The 22,510-nt window shown below is 42.0% G+C and overlaps 1 protein-coding gene across 2 annotated transcripts; it reads left to right on the forward strand.

Moving 5' to 3' along the window:
• Positions 1–391: 391 nt before the first annotated feature.
• MFN1 (mitofusin 1) lies at positions 392–21,828 on the forward strand. Of its 2 annotated transcripts, none has more exons than XM_051782257.1 (18): positions 392–508; positions 991–1,112; positions 1,925–2,060; positions 3,320–3,482; positions 4,134–4,258; positions 5,695–5,803; positions 8,222–8,329; positions 8,993–9,146; positions 9,266–9,333; positions 13,807–13,928; positions 15,385–15,511; positions 15,783–15,887; positions 16,828–16,930; positions 17,878–18,107; positions 18,615–18,770; positions 19,283–19,479; positions 20,679–20,813; positions 21,489–21,828. In XM_051782257.1, the coding sequence occupies exons 2-18, from the start codon at positions 998–1,000 to the stop codon at positions 21,556–21,558; spliced, it is 2,223 nt and encodes a 740-aa protein (XP_051638217.1). In that variant the 5' UTR covers positions 392–508; positions 991–997; the 3' UTR covers positions 21,559–21,828. The 2 variants fall into 2 exon arrangements, with proteins under 2 accessions (XP_051638217.1, XP_051638219.1); XM_051782259.1 differs by lacking the exon at positions 392–508 and adding an exon at positions 642–770.
• The last annotated feature ends 682 nt before the right edge of the window (positions 21,829–22,510 follow it).

The raw sequence follows: 22,510 nt of genomic DNA on the forward strand, positions 1-22,510 counted from the left end.
AACTTTGTTATATGAAGTGTTGTTGGCTCCAAAACAAAATTTACATCCCAAAAATTATTCCAAGAATTTAAAATACAGAGGATTAGTAATCCCGAAATGATGTGGTCTCTCTAATGCTCATTGTCACCGATTTTTTTACTGTGGTTCTCATTTTCTAATGCTCCTCTATGAAATACATGAATTATCGGTGCTCTTTAACCCTTGGAAGCTGTCTGTGATCAAACCGTGGTGCTGTGGACTCGATCCCTGGGTGATTATCCCGGTGTTTCCCGGGCTCTGCCCGGCTCCATTTCGCGACCCGCCCGCGCTCAAGATGGCGGCGGCGGCGCCCTGAGCCCGCAGTAAAGATGGCGGCGCCTCAGGCAGGTTAGGAGTGGGTCAGAGGAGAAAGAGGAAAGGGAAGTGACGTGACGTCACGTCCGCCCGTCCCGGCGGCGGAGACGGGCACCGCCGGGGCCGTGAGGGATCGGGGAGAGCTGGAGCTCCGTGTGGGATCGGGGCCAGCGGGGTCCGTGAGGGATCGGGGAGAGCCGGGGCTCTGTGTGGTACCGGGGCCAGCGGGGTCCGTAAGGGAGCGGGGAGAACCGGGGCTCCGTGAGGGGCCGGGGGCAGCGGGGTCCGTGATGGACCGGGATCGTCGGGCTCCGTGAGGGACCGGGGCCCGTCCTCGCTGCCCCGGGCACAGCGCTGACCCGCGGGCCGTGCGGAGGCTGGAGCCGCGTTTGATGAGGGAAAAGTCTCGTGTTTCCAGGACGGATCGCGCCAGATCGGTGCGAACTTTCGCCAGCCGCTCTCGGCGCGTGTGTTGGGGGCAGGAGATAGGCATAAACAGCGCAGACTGAGCGTCCTGCCCTTCGTTGGTGTTCAGGGCTTTGATTTGGGGGTTTTGGCCCTTTTTTTGGTTTTGTGGGTTTTTTTAATGGCTGTGTGTGACTTCATTAGCTGAGGGTGCCGAGTGTTTTGGTCACTTTTGCGCACCTTCCCTTGCAGCAGCAGCATGGCAGAAGGCTCCGTCTCCCCGCTGAAGCACTTCGTGCTGGCCAAAAAGACCATCACTGCCATCTTCGACCAGCTGCTGGACTATGTCACTGAGGGGGCAGCGTTTGTGGAGGGTGAGCTTTCTCCTTAAACTTTGCTTCGAGTATGTTTTACAGCAGCACAGTGTACATTACGTTACCTCTTACTGTGCTGTTAGTATAAACACGCGCCTACAAAAGTAGTCACGTTTTTCATTTGACACTTTTTTTTCTTTTTCGATGTGGGCTGGCAGGAATGCCTGGTATGGTTACATAGGTGAAAAGCTGATTAAGTTGCTGGCAGCGTGGCCTCCTTTCCGTGAGGATGAAAGCTTAACCACCTGTAGTCCTGTTGTGTTTTCTTTTGCATAGAAGGAAGGACAAACATGTTCTCCCATTATTCAGTAGGAAAGTAGGTCAACATGATGTCATGTCAGGAGCCACTGGTCATACCCTCAGAGGTGTTAGCAGTGTGGAGGGGTGTGTGTGGCCATGTGGAGTTGGTTCCTCATCACCCCTGGGAGTTTTGTGGGGAGAAGATAGCCCAGCTTAGCTGGTGTATCCATGAGGGGTCCTGGCTTTCCTTTCTGAAGGAAGCAGATGTCCCAAAGAGCAGGGCAAGTGAGGACAGCAGGCTGTGTTCACAGGGTTACTGAATCAGCAGTTAGGTTAGTGATTGATAGGAAGTGATTTATGTCATGACTTCACAAGTGCTTGTGGTGGAGCTATCAAATTACAGGGGCTGATATCACTTTCTGTAATGAGGTTTTGCTTGTTTTGTTTTATCACCATAATTAAAATTCACAGTGATCTTTGTTGGCATGTGAAGTACTGATTACCTGTGCCCTGTACTGCAGAGCATGTACTCTATATGTGATTGCTTTTATGTTTTTCTTTTCTGTGTGTAGCCACGTACAGGAACCCAGAGCTTGAGCATGTAGCAACAGAAGATGAACTGGCAAAAATACAAGCGTATAAAAACAAGTTGGCAGTCATTGGTGAGGTGCTTTCACGGAGACACATGAAAGTGGCATTTTTTGGCAGGTAATGAACGAAATTACCAGAACTTAATTTGATTTTTTTTCCTTTCTCTTGTGGAGCTTAGTGTTTGTATTTCTAATTGAAATGCACTGGAATTAGTGCTTCATTGTAAAGTTATTATATGAAATGTAGTACATAAAACCATAATTACCTAATTGATGCTGAATATTTCTTTGCCTTCTTGTTTCCTGACTATATATTATTTACTTATGTCTTGTTACATGGTTTTCTTCGATAAACTTTGGAAAATAATTATCCTGTCTAGATCCATTATTTTTTGACTTGGTAAGGCCTGAGTTTGTTGTCATCTTCTCCAGGATGGCTTTTTTTTTTTTTTTTAAGTGGTGGTTTTGTTTGTTTAATATTTTTTTTCTGGGCTATATCTGTTGGTAAGTTTTGTTTGTGTTTGTTCACCAGTGCTGAGGAACTGAACTATGAGCTGTTTATGTTTCTGTATATAAGCAGCTGAAGAGAAATAGAGACAGTTGCCTTGTTGGTTGTATCATTAGTCTGATAGATCTGTGTGATGATTTGAAGGGATAACAGCAACAATGAGGTCTCTCAGTCCCCTTTCCTTCAAGGAGATTGATTTTTCTGTGCTTACATTTAAGCGTGTGGTTGCATATTTTTATGGAGTATAAATCTTCATGGTTTAGTTCTAAAAATTCCATAATTGTATTGGAAATAATGCTTACAATGGTGGTCTTGCCTTCATTTTGCTAAAAATAGTTATTTAAAGAAAAACTCAAAAGTCCTGGACATTTGTTATATCTCAGCCTTGCTATTTCACAAAGTTAAAAGTTGAATACATTTACAGGCTGTGGTGTGTAATGAAAGTTGCTTTTGCAAAGGGTAGAAGTTCAGAGCAGGAAAAAGAGAGTTTACCTCTCCCTCTGATGTTTTGAATAAATTCGAGTCTCGTAAAGTGAGCACTGAACTTTTTCTGGAAGAAGGAGCTCAAAAATGAATTACAGTCTGTGTAACTTCATGCTGTTGTGTAATAGTTAAACCTCAGATATATATGGGTGAGGGGGAGAGGGTTAATGTGAAGTAGAACTTTGCTGAGTACTTCAAGTTGTTGCAGAATTTGGAGTTGGGGACCAGTTCCTTTAATTCCACACTCCCCACTCTTTCCTGGCCAGCTGTGCTGTGCTGGTCTGGAGCTCTGTACCCATAACAGCTTGTGCTGTTCAGTTCAGGACAAAGGTGTGTTTAATGTTGCTGTGCTCTGCTCAAAGGGCTTTTATTTTCTATCCCTCTAGAACAAGCAGTGGGAAAAGTTCAGTCATTAATGCAATGCTGTGGGATAAGGTACTTCCTAGTGGGATTGGCCATACAACAAACTGCTTCCTCAGTGTGGAAGGGACTGATGGAGATAAGGCTTATCTTATGACAGAAGGATCAGATGAAAAGAAGAGTGTCAAGGTACGTTTCTTGAATGATTTCACACTGCTTTTTGTAGGATTTTTTCCTCAAAGGGTCTGTCTTTTAGCAACCATTTCAAGTCTAACAAAAGTACAAGGCTATCTTGTTCTGCATTTTAAAGTTCTTAATTAGGAGGGAAGAAGAAACAAATGGACTACTTGGCAATTTTTCTTGGCTATTTCAGAGGAACAACTAAATGTATGTCTTATGGTAGGAGAGCATATGTTGAGTGATTTATTTTTATAGGACTAAGAGTAAGTTCTGTTACTTGTTAAGGATTTGGAATGTGCCCCTCATTTGGACTTATGGTGTTTATCTTACTGAACTGCTCACATTGGTATGTTAAACCTCTCAGGTAGATTCACCATGATGCTCAGTGTCACACACTCCAGCCCTGGAGAGAATACACTACTTTGTGTCTCCACAGAAAACCCTGTCTGAGTTTCAAGGCACAACTTGTTCTTTAGACACTGGGGACTTGAAGAGCTTAAAAAAAAAAAAATCTCAACTATTCACCAGAACAAAGTATGAACTCTGTTACCCTTTTCCAGAGAGATCCTGTCCAGCTTTGCTTGAGAGCCGAATTAGACTGGTGTACAGACTTGTTCATGGTGCATATTTGTATTTGTCTTCTCTTTATGCTCTTTCTAGACTGTCAATCAGCTTGCTCATGCACTTCACATGGACAAGGATTTGAAAGCTGGCTGTCTCGTCCACGTCTTTTGGCCCAAGTCAAAGTGTGCCCTGCTGAGAGATGATTTGGTTTTAGTGGACAGGTATGTTTTCCATTTTAGTAAATGATTTCTTAAAGAAATCAGCCATTAGAATGTTTAGAAAGGAGACTAGTTTAGGTTCAAAATTATCGAAAGGCTTTTTTTTGTTTGAAAGTACAGAGTTTGTTCTTTTGAATATACTGATGCCTGCCATCACCTCTCTGATTTTGGCCTTGTAGCAGTTGGAACAGTCAAGTGTCTTGTGACTGAGCTGAATAAGGGACTAGCTTTTGGCTGAGGATACTTTAAGACAAACAGTATGGAAGCACGAACAGGGTTGTTGCAGCAACAACCTTTTGCCCATTTCCTCTCTTTAGACGCTTCAAACTGATCATGTGAAGTATAAAGCAATCTGGACTTCATTTTTAAAAGCTTCTGAGAAGTGTCTACATACCAGAGTAGTGGGTGACCTCAAAACGTGGTTGTGAGTGTCAGCTGTGTGTGCCCTGTGTTGGGCTGGCATTTCCTACAGCTGGTGTGTTGAAAGAATTCTGAAAGCTGTTGCTTTGTCTATGTCAAATGAACTTATTTCTGGCCACTGAGGTATAACCTGGTAATAGATTTTCAGACTTTTAGGTAATTTATACCTAATTTGTAAATCAATATAGATTGAATTTGAGAATAATTCACTCAGTTGTGAGTGAAATTTTAAGTATGATTTCTTCATATCCAACAAAATAACACCCAGGGTGTATTCTAATAAGTTGCAGTGCTTTTGGTTCCATCTCTAATCTTGTGCCTTTGAAATCACTGGTTTCTTGAGTGCATGATTTGATCTGCATGGTCTCAGTTGCTGAAGGTAAAATGTAAAGGGAGAGGAAAAGAACCTGAATTCTGATAAAACAGATACATGGAAGGAGCAAATAATCTCTTTACTGTTAAATTGAGGAAATTTGAACCAGCAACAATTTAGGTTTGCAAACATGACTTATTGCTCATATTTCACTTCAGTGCTGTCAGTTTAAATAAAATATATAGTTTTAGCTTCATTTTAGCTTCTTATTAAATCTATGTACAGCTTGCATATCATATCAAAGTAAGACTTTATTATTGAAAAAAATATTTTATTTACCACTGTCTCTTCTGATTAAAATCTAAACCTCAGGATACAGGGAGGGGAACAATTCTGTGAGGCTCTCTGGGTTTCTGATGCACTGCCTGTCACTTTCCTTGGCAATTATGCTCATTAATACTTATTAATTAGAAATTACATTTGTAATGAGTAGATGATCTAATGAGCAAGTGACTGATAAATGCTAGAGGGTAATTGGCTTTTGCTGTGTTCACCTTAAGCTTGATGTAGGCAGCAGCCTCAAGGTATAAAGCTTTGTATCTTCTTACAGGGCCCTTAGGCAATCCCACTCTATTTTTATCAGTTTATAAAAATCAAGTATTCCTTTGCTGTGTAAATAAGAATTTGTGGTTTTTGTTCTCAACAGCCCTGGCACAGATGTCACTACAGAACTGGACAGCTGGATTGACAAGTTCTGCTTGGATGCTGATGTGTTTGTCTTGGTTGCCAACTCTGAATCAACTCTCATGAACACGGTATGATTTGCAATGATTTTACACTTCTTCATTTAAATATTCAGCAGTTGCATCACCGAAATAGCTGAGACCTTTACTGGAGGTGAATCACTGCACTTGGATCTTGTGAATAGGATTTGGGGGTAGGAGGCAAGAAACCATGTATTTCCCTCACTAGGGAAAGGAGAACCAAGCTTCTTACCAGCTTTCCTTGCTGTGCCTTGAGGATCATAATTATCCTTTAAATTTAAATTGCTTTTTGGATAAATAGATGTTGTAGTGCTTGTCTTGCTTTACAGTTTGTCATATTTGTCACGTGGAGACAATTGTATTATCAAAGACATTATAGAGTATTTCATATCCAGAAGTTCAGTAAAATGCACAAAGTAGGTGAAGGAAGTTAAATTTCTGTCTTGTTCCTCATATGTTCCTGTCTCAGGAGAGGGCGAATTCCCTTGATTTTTAATACAATAGAGAGTGGAATGTACAAAGACAGTATTTCTTTGCATTCTAGCAAATGAGAATAGTTTGGTAGAAATCTGAGAACATAAAAGGAGTTCAAAAACATGACATTCCTATCTCCTGAGCTGAATCCACAAAGCCTCAAATACAAGAGATGTAATTTAGAAGAGGGGAAAAAGGAAAATTCCAGCAGCATCCGTAGCAAAGAGAGAATTTGATGTAACGATGGCTTTACATTCCCCATTATCTCAGAAGTGACACTTTGGCTTTTAATATGGACAAAATCTAGAAGTTGTTCACATTATGTGCATATCATAGTTGTTGGGGTTTTTTAATTAAAGGAAGACGGGGAAAAAAATGTTTCAGTGAACATCTGGTTGCTGTATAGAAATCTGGAAATAATAGGGACCTGTGTGCCAGATTTCATTTTGGCGTAGTGAAATAACGGAGAAAAGCCCAAATTTGATCTCTTTCTTTCATTTGTTCAGAAAAATGAACCACTGAAAACAATCTGAGATAATAAATATGCAGCAAAGATGAATAGCCTGTATGTCTGCTGGAAGATTCTGTTAATTTTGTTTTTATCTGCTCCTAAACACCCAGACACACAAGTGCTCCTCTGCTTTTTAATGTGGTTTTTGGCCAGTCTTTGTTCTTGTTGGGTGTGGCCAAAAGCTGCTGAATAGAAACAGGTTAGTCTGGCAATTAAAGTCATGCTGAAGTTTTTGGTTGCCTTGCCTATAAATCTTCCCTTGATGCTGAGCACCTTCTAATTAGCATCTGGAAGTCACCAGTGTCCAGGATGTCTGTCAGAGGGAAAGGAAGTAGATTTTAGTCATGATTGAGGTTTAGGCTCAGTAAACAGCTCTCTCGCTCTTTCCTCTTTTTTGTTTTTTCGACCTGGTAGACACAAATGAAGTTGCTTTCAACAATTAGGTAACTATGTAAAAGCATTTGTATTTTTCTTTGCATTGTGGCAGATGGTAATTTCTTCATCTACACAGGTTTATGCTGCAGGTAAAGCGTGTGACAACTATGTTCTTATCCTCCGTAGGCTTTATTTTTGCCTCTTGCCATAACAGGTTTGAGAATACTTGGCATTATTCTGCCATATTATCACAGGTGTGTTTTGCAAAAACATGATTGTTCTAATATTCCCCCATAAATTCTCCTCAGACAAAGTTCTCATTTCTGCAGCAGTGATCTTGTTTGCACATGATTACTCCTGGCTGATGGAGGCTAATGGATCTCCAGTGCTGTGTCCAGGATATGTGGTGACTTTTTTCCTGTGACTCAAGCCTTACATTCTCATGTAGGAAATATAACTTCTCTGTAGTTCTAACTGATGTTGCCTATGTGAAGAATACAGTTAGAGAATTTTTTTTTTCTGGATATTTATATCAGATTTGACAGGGTGATCAGGAACATGTTGGTAGTTCAAATAGGAGAGACTTCAGAGTTTTAGCTAGGCATCTTACTTAAAAACTGAACAGATCTTGTTTGCTCTTTCTCCCTTCCTCTCTTTCCCAGCAATGTTTTGAGTGTCACACAAGTGCAAAAAGTTTTAATAGGGGGCTTGAAGTATCAAAGGAGATGAAGTTTGAGATGGTAAGAGTGAAAGAAGGAAGGAAAAAAGCGACAGTGAATGATATGAAGGACTTACAGAAAAATAGATCTTATTTTCCAACGTTTTCTGAACTGTTTGTTCTGGAAGTTTTTTTGGTTTGTATTTGTACCCATTTTTAGTGAATCTTGCAAGGTCTTTGACTTGCATTGGCATTGGCATTGGTTTTAAGGCATTTGATGACTTGAACTGTCTAAGCCTATTTTGTGTTGGATATCTGTGGGGGTTAATTTTGATGAATTCTTTTTGATAAACTTTTAAAAAGCTGAATTAACTTCAGAGTCTGTTACAGAAGAATGTGTGACTCTGGTTTGGATCTCTGTGCAGTTTTCTGTTTGTGTTTCAATTCTTAGGAGAAGCATTTTTTCCATAAAGTGAATGAACGACTTTCGAAGCCAAACATCTTCATCTTGAATAATAGATGGGATGCCTCTGCATCAGAACCAGAGTACATGGAAGATGTGAGTGAATTGGTGACTCTTATTTGGGTTTACAGTTAATTAAGACATTTTAATATGGAAACACTAGCTTTGTCTTATTAATAAAAGGATAAGTTACATGGTCAGAAAATGAAAATAACTTATTCCTTGTTCCATGCAAAAAGCAGCCTGCAATCCAAGTGGCAATATATGCAGGCAGCTAAAACAATGGGAAACTTCTTTAGAACCTTATTCCTCCACAGTTAAGCTTGGTTTTTAATCTTCTTTGTATTACCTTCTATTTCTGTAGTGGTAATGCAGCCTGAGGGTACAGTTCATACATCTGTACCTGTGTAGAGTAGCTGGTGAAGTGCAGCATTAGGTGTGAACAGTTCAGAGTGCTCTTCAGATCTCCCAACAGCAGCCAGCTCATCTCAGATAAGTCAGAGAGACTTATCTCTCTGTATGTGGGGAATGAAGTGTTTACCCCAGTAACAGGCTGAGATCTCTGACAAATACAATTGTAGAAGGAAATATTGTTGCACCCAGCTCTGTTTAAATGAGTAAAGGCAGCTGCTGCCTCAGTAGGATTGGCAGCATCTGCTGTCTGAGGGGTGGTTCAGCATCTGTTCTTGACTCTGTTCTGATTTGTTGACAGCTCCATTTTTGCCATTTTTCCTCATGAGCTTTTTACCTTTTCCTCAGGTGCGGAGGCAGCACATGGAGCGCTGTCTGACCTTCCTGGTCGACGAGCTCAAAGTTATTGATCCTGTAGAAGCAAGGAATCGCATCTTTTTTGTTTCAGCAAAAGAAGTTCTGAGTGCCAGGAGACAGAAGGCCCAAGGAATGCCAGAGGGTGGTGTGTAGGAACTGCTTTTCCTCAAATACAGAAAAATACCATAAAACCTGATAAACAAAAGTATTTAAGCACTGCTGTGAGGTCTTGCTGTCTCCCTTATGGTCCATTATGTTTTGCAGGTGGAGCACTTGCTGAAGGATTTCAAACAAGATTCCAGGAATTTCAACATTTTGAGCAGATATTTGAGGTATTTATGATGGGCTTTTTAGACTGCCTGGGTTTTATTGCAGAGGTACCTTTTGCTTATGCTTAGCTTAATTCTACTGAGCATTACCCATGCTAGCAAAGGAGTGTAAGGTATTTAAACCATCTGCAGCTTTGCCTTTTCTGTGTGTTCTTTTCATCTCTTCTCACCTTGAGCAGCAGGTGGTTGTTGGAAAGGAGTATTGTTCAGCGAGGGAAGGGACCAAAGCTCTTAGCTCTTGTTTGAGATCTCAATACCAGTATGGTCTATATAAAAGGAGATGATGCCCTTGAAAAGGTGTGTACCACTTACAACCGTGTGCTGGTGAATGTTTCTAGTAAGAAATTCAGTTTCGCCAACATAAATCTAAATATTTACTTGCCCTTTTAAAGCCAGAGTTTTGAATCTATCACCATTATGTACCTCTTAGCTCTGTTGCTCTGAGCATTAACACTGTTTTTGCATCTTTTGTGCTGTACAGAATCCACACTTCCACCTCAGTCTAGCCATATTCATAGTTGGAGTTTACAGTTTCTGCAGAAGTAGGACTGGCTGGACAGTTGAGTGAGTCCTTTATGATAGGATCCATTTGACTTGCTGAATTTAATAACTAATTAATTAAAGCCATTCTTGGAGATCTTAAGGAGGCATCTTGGGCCTCAATGGTTTTGTGTATGAGTGTATTTAAAAAAATCAAACTGTCTCTGAAAAGTGTTTCTTCTTGCATTACAACAAACACATCTGACCTTAGCAAAACTGAGTTATGTAGTGATGTGTGTGTATCAAAAAGGTTTTAAAATAATAGCTTGGTTCGGTTTTGCATAAGCAAGAAAATGTCAGACTGAATTTTAAATTTAATCCTTATCCATGCTCTTATGAGAGATGACTTGAATTGTTGAAATGATGGATTCAGAGTACTGGCAGGGCCTGAATCCAGGAGGCATGCCATTTCTTGCTTGTGTCATCAGCTGTAGTCAAACATGCATTTTTGTTTGTAATTTTTGTCCTTAGAATTACAGTAGGAAACTTTGAGCCAGTAGGAAAAAAAGTGGAAATTTGGCTTCTAAATCAGTTATTGTTCATTATTGTGTTTTGCCATGTGCTGTATCCATAGCTTTTTTGACAAAATCTCTTATAATTACAGTTAAGCACTTAACACTTGGAATATTTCAACGTTAAGATGAATGATTACTTATTAAATGATGTGGTGCTGTGAGTGCCCAGCACGTGTAAATCAGATGTCACAGGTTGGCCACCACAATGAGAGTCATCCATCACAAGGTCATAACCATGACAAGTTTCTGTGTCAGAGGCTGGGACAAGGAACAATTATGTGAGAGCACTGTATAGCCTTAAAACAACTGTATTTCTTGTTTCACATTCTGTGTTTCATTTGCTGCACGCCTGCCTCCAACCATGACAGTGAATTCTGTGATGTTTTTCGCTGCTTAGTCGTGTTACATCCTGAAATCACAATGAATGGCTTTAAATAGGAGTGTGATCCCACCATTTGAAGAGAATGACAGCTGTGCTATATTAAGATTGCCAAAGCAATTTAAATTTTCAGTGTCTGCTGTTGCAGCCTCTTTCACATTCAGGTTTTGTGGGCAGTTTCTTGAGTTATAGTGGCATTTTATATGCTTTTAAAGCAAGGCTGATACTTAATGGTTCACCAGGTCTGAAGTCTTCAAACCTAGTACTCAAATTACTGTCACTGGAGCTGATAAAGTAGCTGACAGCAGCATGCTGTTGTCATCAGTTATGTTTGCCAGCTCTAGGCTATGTATTAATGAAGAATATCATGCTCCAGGTAAAACTTTTTGTGTTCAGTCTGGGAACAAACTGATACCTTTGTGCACTGCCAGACCAGATTCAGCCCTGAGTACAGCCTGAACACTTCTGCCTAAAGCACTTTGCATTTACTCTGTTTCCTGACAGAGGAGCTGCAAGTCTCAAGACTCTTGGATTACACTCCAGTGTGTGAAAAGGAAGGGATGAGAGCACAGATGCTTCTGTCTGTCCTTGTCAGACACTGACCCCTCCCCTTCCTCAGTCTGTCTGTCCTGCCTTTAGCTCCTGGTCCCTGTCCAGGTGCCCTGTTCAGACTTCCCAAACACCTCTGACACCCTTTTGTCCAGCTCCCATCTCTGAGCAGTCTCATCACCTCGTGTATAAACTCGTCCACGTGTGCTGTGTTCCCCCTGGGCTGTATCTGCTGGATTTGCTCCTCCTGGATTCTCTCACCCTGCTTCTGTCTTCACTAAAATTGGACAGCTTCTTCCTCTTTTCCATGTGGGCTGAGAAGAGGAACTGTTACTTCTCCAGTACTTCCACATTCCTGATTTTAGTGTCAGTTGATGGGAAAGCCTGTTCATTCCAGGACTGATAGGAGCTCAGTATAGCTAGAATCTTAAAAAAAAACCAAAATCTAGAAGCAGGCCACCAGTGCCAGTTTGTTATGATATGAGAAGAATATTGGACTATTTTTGAAAGGTTTGTAACTACATTTATGCAGACTTGCGTGTGAGGGCAAAAATCCTTCCAAAAATAGGTGAAACATGGTGTTTTGAAAAGCAGAGGATGTTTAAAGTTGCTAAAAGAAAAATTGGTGCAGGCATTACTAAAAACACTTGTAAGCAGTGGGGAAATGAAGATTTTAGAGACTCATATAGTAGCTTTAAAAAGTAATGCTACTTTGTATGTCAGCTGTATTGCAGCAGAGGAAAAGAGGCAGTCTTAAAGGGTTGAATTCTTGGATCAATTCTGAATTTTTATATTGTGGAATAACGGAAAGAAAGGGTATCTTCTGAAATTTTACAGTGAGGCACATGGAAACACCTTATCAAACAGCACAGAAGTGCCTCCACACTGCTAGTCCTTAGCAGATATCCTACATAAAACCAACCTCACCGTGCCTCAGGTTGTGGTGTTTCCCAAGTTTCTTAAAAAAACTGGTGTCAGAAGTGGTGTGGGGAGCAGTGGAGGATGGAGGCAGGGTGGAACAGCGCTCCTGGCTGTAAACGGGAGTGAATGGCAGAGCCTGAGTGAGCCTCCCCAGCCCTGCTCAGGGGTGGAATGATCTGTGCACCTAATGACTGTCCTGCTTACTGGAAGTGGGCTGGAAGGTGACTGGTTTTGGTTACATTGTTGAAACACACCTTTTATCTTTGTTTCAGTAAATACTTATTTACAGACTAACAGCAAAACTGCTGCTGTCCCCCTCTTATCTTTCCCCGTTGTTTAACTAACCTTTGTGTTTTTCCTAGTGCTCTAACTTGGATTTTCTGATTGTGTTGTGAGTGACTGTCATCCTTTTATCTACCACGTACTAACGTTGGGAAGACTCTTTGCTCTGTGCCCAGTCTAGCTCTTACAATGTGCTGATATTTATGAAACTCTGGCCTTTCATTGCTGATTTCTAGATCTGCTTCATCGAGGAACAGGGGATATTTTACCCATTTTGTTTATTTTGGTTTGATTTATTATTTTTAGATAGCTGGAATCTGTTACTACAGCATATGCTAAGGTCACAGGCAAGTCTTTTAAAACCAGCCAAAATCTGTTTGTGCTATGAAAGGTGCATCCACAGATTGGGAAGGATTTAAAAATCCCATAGATCTGGATTAAGCAAACTGGCTGCTTGCCTTGTTCCCCTTAAACACGGAAGGTGTGGCTACTTTGGGGTGCCTCAGTGCAGGTTGAATTCTGACATTTAATTGGCTCCATAACTCAGGATCTGCAGTTGCTTGAAAAAAAATCAAAGTCTGAATTTATGGCTTACTGAAACTGATTTGCTTTTTCCCAAATTGAACATCTGTATATCTCTTCAGTTGCTGTTCTGTATTTCTGAATCACTGTTCAGTATTCAAGATTGATTAATTCTGTCTTTAGAGCTTTCTCTACTCATTCATTTAACACTTCAGTAATCTTCAGATAAGCTAATATTTTAAGGGCTACTTAACAATTTTTTTTTATCCTGTGAGAAAACCCTTGTTTCTTATCCCTGCTCATATATTTTGTTCCTGGATGGTCAGTATTGACCTGAGCATGTCAAATTTCATTGACAGAACTGCTTCTTGAAACTGAGAACATGTATTGCAATGAAGAAAACTCAAGCCAGGCTGTATTGCCAGTGTTCATGTTTGACATTTGTAATTCTGAAGAGATAGTTTGGAAAATTTTCGAAAGAGATAGATTTATCTTAAGTTTTCTTCTTTCTTTACGTTATTGATTTATTTTAAAAGATTGAAAACCTCTGCACATTACTGTGAATGAACACGAAGGCAGATTTGCTGCTATAGACTCATTTGAGATTTTAGTTCTGTTGTTGTTTAATTTGTCTATACTTTCTCCCTTTTTATTTCCCATTGGTTTAAGTTCTTGGTAAAATTGGCAGCATGTGCTTTCTGACAGTGAAATTCCTGAGTGTGTTGGCATGGAATTGCAGTAATGTGTTGTGGCTTGGGCCCCTCGCAGGAGTGTATCTCGCAGTCAGCCGTGAAAACCAAGTTTGAACAGCACACTATCAGAGCTAAACAGATAATAGATACTGTGAAAAACATTATGGACACCATAAACGTGGCAGCAGCAGAGAAAAGGTAGGTGGGCTGGAGGGCTGGTTGGCTTTGGTTTGTCCAGATCGTCTGAGGAGCCATTTCTGTGCTGGTGATTTTCTTGGGCCATTTGTGGACTTTAAAATTCACTTTTCCTGCTTGGTAAGAAACAGAAAACTTTTCTGGTGTATCAGTGTGTCAGTCTTACCACTGTTGACTTGCTCAGTCTTGCCCTTGGTCTCCGACTTCCATACAGGGATCTTGTTATTACTTTGTTGTTCTTTGTTGCTGACTTGCAATCGCTGGGTTTTCAAATCTTTTTTCAGAAATATTTGAAATTTTAAGTTTTTCTAGCTGTATGCAGCATTTCAGAGGTGACATTTTGGCCTGTTTAACCTAAGTTTTCTGTTAACAGTAATACTGAGAAAATAAATGGGAGGATGTGGACACTAATTTGCAAGTGATAATAATACTGTCAGGGGTGATACAAGCCCAAGCTAACAGAGTCTTTACCTCTGGCCCTTTCCAGATTGTATCCTTAAATATCTGTATTCTCTCTTTGTTCTTGTAATCCTGTAGTGCTAATGATAGCAGCTTGTCTGCTCTGTTTGATAGTTTCATGTATCCTTTGAGGTTTGCATAGTCTGGGATTTTTCCTCACTTTTGTTGCTACCCTTTGTCTGTTATACATAGTGAACTTGCTGTGACGTTTAATCCTTCCCTACATCTCCTTTCTGCCTGTCAATAGTGTGTCTTTATGTTTCAGCAGACTCCACTGTGCTGTCAAACACTCATCCTCCTGAATATGTCAGCTTTTACAAACTGTTTACGTACTGACTTGTCTCATATTGTCAGATCCCATGAAAACATGCTGTGAAATGTTTGAAAATTCTCTGATATTCTACTGCTTTCTGTCAATTGACTTACCAAAATGTCTGTGGTGACCCCTCTTAGTCTGAATTGCTGTTTATTGTTTCTGCTGGCCCTCAAGATGGAACTGCTCTAGGTTTTCAGGACTTTTTGCTTAAATGATAGGTCAGGGAATTCTGAAGAGAGTTGTTAGTGCTGAGGTTTCTGCCACATCCCCCTTGCTTTGCATCAGACTGATGTCACTGCTAAGGAGTAGTTGAGTGCTGCTGGTGAGCAGCAGTTTGATCAGATTTACCCTCTTTTTTTTTTTTTTTTTAAATCAGGATAGACGTAAGTTAAAGAGCTCTGGTTCCCCACACCTTTTTTAGTTGCAATCATGTACAGTGATAACAATTTGACTCAAAATGCTGGTTTTGTAAATACATCAAAATGCAGTGACTTGAGTTAGGTTTGGTCAGTGCAGCCACGTTGCAACCCCTCGGGGCAGTGCCTCTGCCTTGGTCAGCCACGGTTCCTTGTGGGTTCCTCTGGATTCCTTGTGGCTGCTCAGTAACCATCAGCTGGGTATGGGCTTGTTTCATTCCTGGGAGAATACCTGCTAGTGATGGTGGTTTCCTTTCTGCTGCATTAGAGTCCATTCCATGGAAGAGCGAGAGGATCAGAAGGACAGACTGGACTTCGTTCGAAACCAGCTGAACATTCTGACGGAAGATACGAAGGAAAAAATCAAACGTGTTACTGAGGAGGTCGAAAATAAAGTAAGTAATGGCAGTGTGAACAACCTGCCACATCCAAGGGATGCCTCTTCTGTCAGGCAGCTCCTTTAGGAGCCCACCCATCGTACGAAGGATGTTTGAAATGTCCAATATGTTCCTTTTCCAATACAAAAAAAGAAAACCAGGCCTCAAAATGCCTGTCAGGTAACTGAATCATTTCTTGTGACAGTTCATGCAGTAGTCTGTTTTCACTCTGACTAGAAAAGGTAGGAGAAACATTTAAACATTTAAAGTATTTTCGGTGTTCTTCCAGGTCTCCTCTGCCATGACTGATGAGATTTGCCGACTTTCAGTTTTAGTTGATGAATTTTATTCAGATTTTCACCCTTCTCCTCAAGTGCTGAAGCTCTATAAGACAGTAAGTTTTCTTGCATGATTTGAAGTCAAGCTCTTTGTCTTTCCCTTAATTTCTACTTCTGTATTTTCATAATGTATGTAGCATTTTATGTGACACTTTAGGCATTGCAAGATTTTTGCTTTCTGACATATGCATATCTCTACCTCAAATTGGAAAAGGTTAAAAATATTTTCTGCTTTGTGTTTGGAAAGAAATTAATTTTTGTTTCAACCGTCCTTTTAGTAGAGTGGCTCCTAATTTGTAGTCTTCACTTCCAGTAAATAAAGACCTACCATAAATAATTTTCACTATACCTAAAATCAAATAGATCCAAAAATAAAATGAGCTTGCAAATACCCAATGCTTTTAATAAAAACTGGGACTTTTTTTAAAGTTATGTAAATTCCTCCTCAAACTTAGTGTTTTTAAGACCTGTACACCCTCATTAACCTCTTATGCTCAGACTTTGCTGCTGAGGAATGACTGCCATAGCTCCCACCTCTTCCAGCCTGGTTGGATCACTTGGGAACACTGTGTTTTCGGGACAATCTGTGCTGTCCCAGCTCAACAGAGTGTCCTGAGTGGGCCCCCACAGGAGTTGGTGGGAGCAGTTTGTCTCTGCAGAGCAGTGAAATTGGCCCCCATCAAATGACACAGTAAAGGCTTTGTAGGGCAGTAGGTGGTTCAGTGGCTTTCCAGTGTCACAGGTTATTGGAAGTACAGACTTTTCCATGTGCCCCTTTAATGATTGCAGTCACAGGGCAGTGTTCCCTGTGTCGTTTCAGTTAGGTTTCGGTGTGCAGTCGGAAAGCATGGTATTTCCATGGTAACCTGCTTTTCTTCCCACTGTAAGGAACAGTGCTTAGTGTGTAACATGTCAGTGCTCTGTACAGTGTGACTGAATATAAATTAAATGAGTTAAATACAAATTGGTGAGCATGTGTTCTCTATAAAACTTCAGGAACTGAACAAACATATAGAAGACGGTTTGGGGAAGAACCTGGCTGACCGCTGCTCCAGTGAAGTCAATCAGTCAATGCACCAGTCTCAGCAGGAGATGATTGGTAAGAGGAGGGAGGAGAACTGTTAACACTTCTCACTTAAAGGAAGACAACCTAAGAAAACTCGATGTTAAATCATGATCAGAAAGAAAATTATTTTAACATTGATGCTATAAACGATAAAGGAAAAGCCAGCGTAGATCAGGACTGAGTGTTCAGCTCAGTGCCCTGACTCTGATACTGACCAGTAACAGATGCTGGGGGAGAAGAACAATGAACCAGGGTAAATATAGCAATCCCTCCCCATTTTAGGGACTTCTGAGCTGAGATACTGCATCTGGATTAATGGCTTAAGCAAGTAGCAGTGGACCTGTCCTCTGGCAACTTGTCTAATCCTTTTACAAACCCATTTAAACTTTTGGCTTCCACAACAGACATATGAAATACACTAATTATTAGGAAATGTTTCTGCAGTATAATCCTCTCCCTAGGTCCCTCCAGATCCTGAATGCAAAGCAGATCATTTCACAAAGGACTTGTGCACTCCCTTTTCTTTCCTTTATAAGTAGTAACTTTATTGCACATCCTTCTCCACTGATCTGTTCCTGGTAATAAAGATTCAGAGCAAGATCATGAAATTACGTGAACCCTTCCGTCCTCTTAATGCAATAATGTTGCCTTTTCTGTATGGCACCACAGAACTGCTGGATAAATCAATCCTTTCTTAGTCTGTCCTTATCTTTTGACCATTGATAGAGGTCTTTCAGTTAATTTGCCCTTTTTTCCAGCAGTGCTTTCTTGGTGAGTTACTGTTTTTTTTATATCAGAGCAATAAATTGCCTGCTCTGTTGGGGTCATCCCTGCTGAAATGCCATCGATTTTACAAATAAATAAATAAATAATGAAGTGGTCAGTTCAGATTCTTAACAAAGCTTGTCAACAGTGCAAGGATGCTGCTTGTGAATATGCTCTGCTTTTAATTAATCTTTACTATTTGTTTTTATTTCTAGAAAATCTGAAACCATTGTTGCCTTCTAGTGCTCAGAATCAGCTCCACTTGCTAATTCCATGCAGGAAGTTTGACCTTAGCTATGATCTAAACTGTCATAGCCTGTGTGCAGATTTTCAAGAGGATATCATGTTCCACTTTTCTTTGGGATGGACTTCGCTTGTAAACCGTTTCTTAGGTCCTAAACAAGCTCAGAAAGTACTCTTGGGACTAGTAGATCCAAACCTACAAGTGAGTGCTTCGGAGCTTGGGCTGCCATTGTGTGCCTTGTTTTACCTTGATGAGAATATACTGATTTTTACTCTTTGCTTGTGCTGTTTACATGCTTGCTGCTGCCTTCCCCTAGGCCCTTTGTGTGAAATATTTTTGGTGAGGGTTGTTTTTATTGGATTATATTCAGGGTTAGAATGGAACTAAAAACCTCTCCTGAACTTTCTGCAGCTGTAACACGAGTTTGTTTTTCTTTGGATTAAACCCTTTAGATAGCCTGTTCCCTTCGTAACTTTTGGATCCTTAGCTCAGAGCCAGCCCTGCATAGAAACCCTTATTTTAACCCCATGTCCGTTGGGCAAGGACATGTGAAAGCTTCCACTGCTCCTCAGGAGTCCGGTTCAGGTTTCTGTGCTGAAGGGTTTTCTTTCAGTAGATCAAACCCTGAATGTATGAAAATAAAACAAAAACCCATCTGTGTAGTTCCTTGATGCTTTTTACTCAGGCTGCCCTGTTCCCATCTTCTAGATCCCTCGTCCTTTAGCCACCACCCCGTCTGCCGCCAGCCTTCCCGCTGTAACTCCAGAGAATGTGCCCCAGGATGACTTTATGGTTCCTTTGGTACTGAGTTTAGCCTCGCTGACCTCTCGGACCTCCATGAGCATCATCGTTGTTGGCGGAGTGGCAAGTAGCACTGGCAGCATTCCCTGTGCTGGAAGGGATGGCAGAGGCCAAGCTGGCCTGTCTGGTTGGGGTGCAGCACAGAGCCTGTCACGGACTTGACACTGGGCCAGATGAGCACATGCAGTGCCCTGGGTACCCACAGTCAGTCTGTAGTGAGAGAATCAGTTTAGTTACTCTGAGGAGAGCTGGGCATGTTCTCTATGCCGTAGGTCTGTGTTCAGTGTCTGAATTAAATGGTGATTTAACTGATTCAGTTTGGATTTAGTGGGAGCTTTGCTTCCTCCTTCATGAAAGAGCAGCAAGGCTTCTGTAACCTGCACATTCTCCATGCCAGTGAGGCCAGCTCATGGGAATGTAGCTGTATTGCTCTGCAGTAATATTATGGAAACAATATATTTTCTTAAACTAATCCGGTGAAAGGGGCCACAGAGATGATTTTTTTAAAAATGGGTGGAATTAGATTTAATTCTCTGGGGCAGTTTATTTAAGCTGAAGAAGATTTTCCTTTTCAGATTTGGAAAACTGTAGGCTGGAAACTGATCTCGTTGTCCCTGAGCATGTACGGGCTGTTGTACCTGTACGAGAGGCTGACCTGGACCACGCGGGCGAAGGAGAGAGCCTTCAAGCAGCAGTTTGTGAACTACGCCACTGAGAAGCTGCAGATGATCGTCAGCCTCACCAGCGCCAACTGCAGCCACCAGGTGCAGCAGTAAGTGTCACATGGGCTGTCCCCAAGCTGGGACAGGTGTCTGTCACCACGGGGCTGTGGGGACTGGGTGTGCATGGTGAGGGGAGGCACCTTTAGTGTCCCTTGGCATTTATTATGAGGGAGTTGGAAGAGAGTTTAAAATTACCACCTGAAAAGGCCAATAGCTGCATCTCTGTGTGTGGCTGTGTGTGCTGCTCTGCAGATGGTGACTCTTTGTCCAGCATCTTATGGTGGAGACGTGGGAGTTTGCTCCAGTGGATTGTTCTGGCCTTGCAGGCCCTGTAGGGGTGAGCAGAGCTTCTGCCCCAGGGTTGGGATGGGCAAGTTCTGAGTAGCTAGTGCTGATTCTTCTGCACTGCAGAAGAGGAACTTGACAGCCTTTCTGAACTGTTGGATTTTTTTTCTGTGTTCTCTTTCCCAAATCTTTCCCCACCTGTCTCTGCAAAGTAATGTCTGGCTGATTGTCTCCCTCAGACACTTTCATTGAAACAATTTATTTTGATTAAATTATTATTTCAGAAAATTAGGCCTGCTGATGAGACCTAAGCCCCAGGGTGCAGAACACCTCTCCTGTGTAGCTCAGGGAATACTTTACTAGTACAGAGTTCAGCTTCAGCAGAGGAAAGAGACTCATCCCCGTGTCCAGCAGCTGTGTGTCTCTGTGAGGACATGGAAGAGCTGGACTCAAACCAATGCTCCAGTGAGGTGAAGTAGAGAGGGGAGAGGATTTCTCCTCTCCTGGGGGACAGCCTGAGTGCTGGCCCAGGGTGGTAACTGGGTTTCTTTTCTGTTTCTGTAAGGAAGAGTCTTGGAAATGGGGTTGAGAGCATGTGGCTAAGGGGACAAGTAGGATGGGGTGCCTCAGTGGGCAGGTCTGGGGCACAGGGCTGCTCCAGCACCTCTGAGTCTAGCCAGAGCCCCATCTCAGGCTTGTACCTGTGGTTGCTCTATGCAAAATGGCCAGACATGATGTTGGTGTAGACTGAGGTGCATTTGGCATGTTTAAGGTTTCTTTTTCTAATTTAAAAAATGCACAGTTCTCCTGCTTTCTGCTATTCTGTAATCCCTTAAGAGCTGGAGGCTTCGATTTCTGTGTTCTGCACACTCCAATGGCACATGATTTTTGAGTTGTTTTCTTAATTTTTTTTTGGTATCATAGACTTCCCTAAATCATGATTACGAACTTGTTTTCCCTTTAGGGAAATGGCCACTACCTTTGCTCGGCTCTGTCAGCAGGTGGATATTACCCAGAAAAACCTGGAAGAAGAAATTGCTAGGCTTTCCAAAGAAATAGATCAATTGGAGAACATACAGAGCAACTCCAAGCAGCTGAGGTAAGTCTGGGTGTGACTGGCCACAAGCATCTCTTAGCCCTGCTGCCTTCACAGTGATCCGTGCCAGCTCTTCCTCTGGAGCTGAACTAGGCTGGCTTAGGTGCAGAAGGGTGTGCAGAGATACCTTGAGCAGCTCTGGGTAAGTTAAATAAATGTTTGCTGCTCTTAGTGAATCAGCAAAGCTCCAAAAATACTCTTTCTTTGATCATCTTTATACCCTTGTCTCTCTTCAGTGTATGGGAGAGTGGCCTTTCTCCAGAATTTTAATCTGTAGGTAGCTGAGGTTGGCACCTTCCCAAAGCGCCCTCCCCACAGTAGAGCAGGGGAGCAGCTGTGCTGTGTTGAGTCACTCGGTGCAGTACTGGTGTTCTAGTGCCAGTAGTAGGTGTTTGCAGAGGAGAAACTTCCAGCAGTTGGTGCTTTAGGGATTTGGAAGCAGCCTCAGCCGTCATTTCCTGTTCTTTTCCCCCACTGTAAGGCTGCTCTGGCTCTGGGCTGCTGCCTCCTGGCCTTGGGCATCCACCACCACTGTGGGGTGAATGTCTGGCATGCCCCACACACCCCTTTGAAAAACCTGCATTTAGGTTGTCTTAGTGCTGCAGGTCTCAGTAGAGGAATAGAAATGAAACGCAGATGTTCCTGCACTGAAGCAAATCCCTTGCTTTTGTTTTGCAGAAATAAAGCCATTCACCTTGAGAACGAACTAGATCGCTTCACAAAACAGTTCCTTCAAAAGAGTAAATAAAATGTCCTTGCAAACCTTCCCAGTGATGCTTTGTAGGGCAAAGTAGAAATTTTACAGGTGACACTTCTCCTCTGTGGAGCCACATGAAATGATTTATATTTTAAATGTTACTCTGATTACACTTATTGTAAAACTTGGACTGTGATGGTGAACCAGACTGAAGAACTGTGCTACTCCAAGTGTTACATTTGTTTTGCAGATTTTGGGTTAAAAATTATCTTTAAACACTAAATTTCTTTGGGCACTTGACAATAAAAACCCAAATCCTCACTGGTTTCCATTAGTATGTAGCAGTGGCAACTCTTACTTCCTGGCATCCAGGAGCTTATGCAGGGCTAGAGCTTATCACAGTCATCACTGTCTCCTTTCAGCTGCTTAGGAATAAGCCAGGGATGGAGGGTGCTGCTTTTCCATGTTGGTGTGATTGTGTTAAGTGAAGGGAAGTACAAACTCTGGAATGGGGAAAGGACTCCTGACTTGATTGGAAAGCAAGTGCCAGTGTGCTGGGCAGCAGTTCCTCTTCCTCAAAGGGCAGTGAAAGATGAGGGCAAACTGCATTAATGAAATGCAGTGGATAGAGGGGTATGTGGCCACCACACTTAGCCAGGAGGGCACTGGTTAAGTAAAAATGAACCTTTTCTTGCAGTTGTTAGAGCAGTGAAATGGCCCTTTGCCTGTGAGAGCTGGGCTGGAACCATGGTCAGGTGAGCTGCAGGTCACAGCCAGGCATAGGAGGGTTTGCTGAGATGGTCTGGACTGGATTGGTACAGGTTGGGTGGGGAAGCTCAGGGTGTCAGGATTGACCTAGAGCTCCTGCAGCTGGACTCAGGGAGTACAGGGAGAGATGGGCTTTGACCATGCCCTGACCAGTCCCTTGGTTCTGCTCTAGGTGACACTCCAGGCAGGTGTGCTGGATTCCTTTTTGTTTGCTCATCTCCAGTAATGAAAAGCC

This window comes from Manacus candei, unplaced genomic scaffold (genome assembly GCF_025592945.1).
Source record: "Manacus candei isolate 608988 ecotype Guabito, Panama unplaced genomic scaffold, ASM2559294v1 h1tg000015l, whole genome shotgun sequence".
NCBI lineage: Eukaryota > Metazoa > Chordata > Aves > Passeriformes > Pipridae > Manacus > Manacus candei.

Coding starts and splice junctions, on each gene's coding strand:
- MFN1 (XM_051782257.1), top strand. CDS start 998: ATGGCAGAAGGCTCCGTCTCCCCGCTGAAGCACTTCGTGCTGGCCAAA. Junction 9,334..13,806: donor ATTTTGAGCAGATATTTGAG/GTATTTATGATG, acceptor GGCCCCTCGCAG/GAGTGTATCTCGCAGTCAGC. Junction 15,512..15,782: donor CTGAGGAGGTCGAAAATAAA/GTAAGTAATGGC, acceptor GTGTTCTTCCAG/GTCTCCTCTGCCATGACTGA.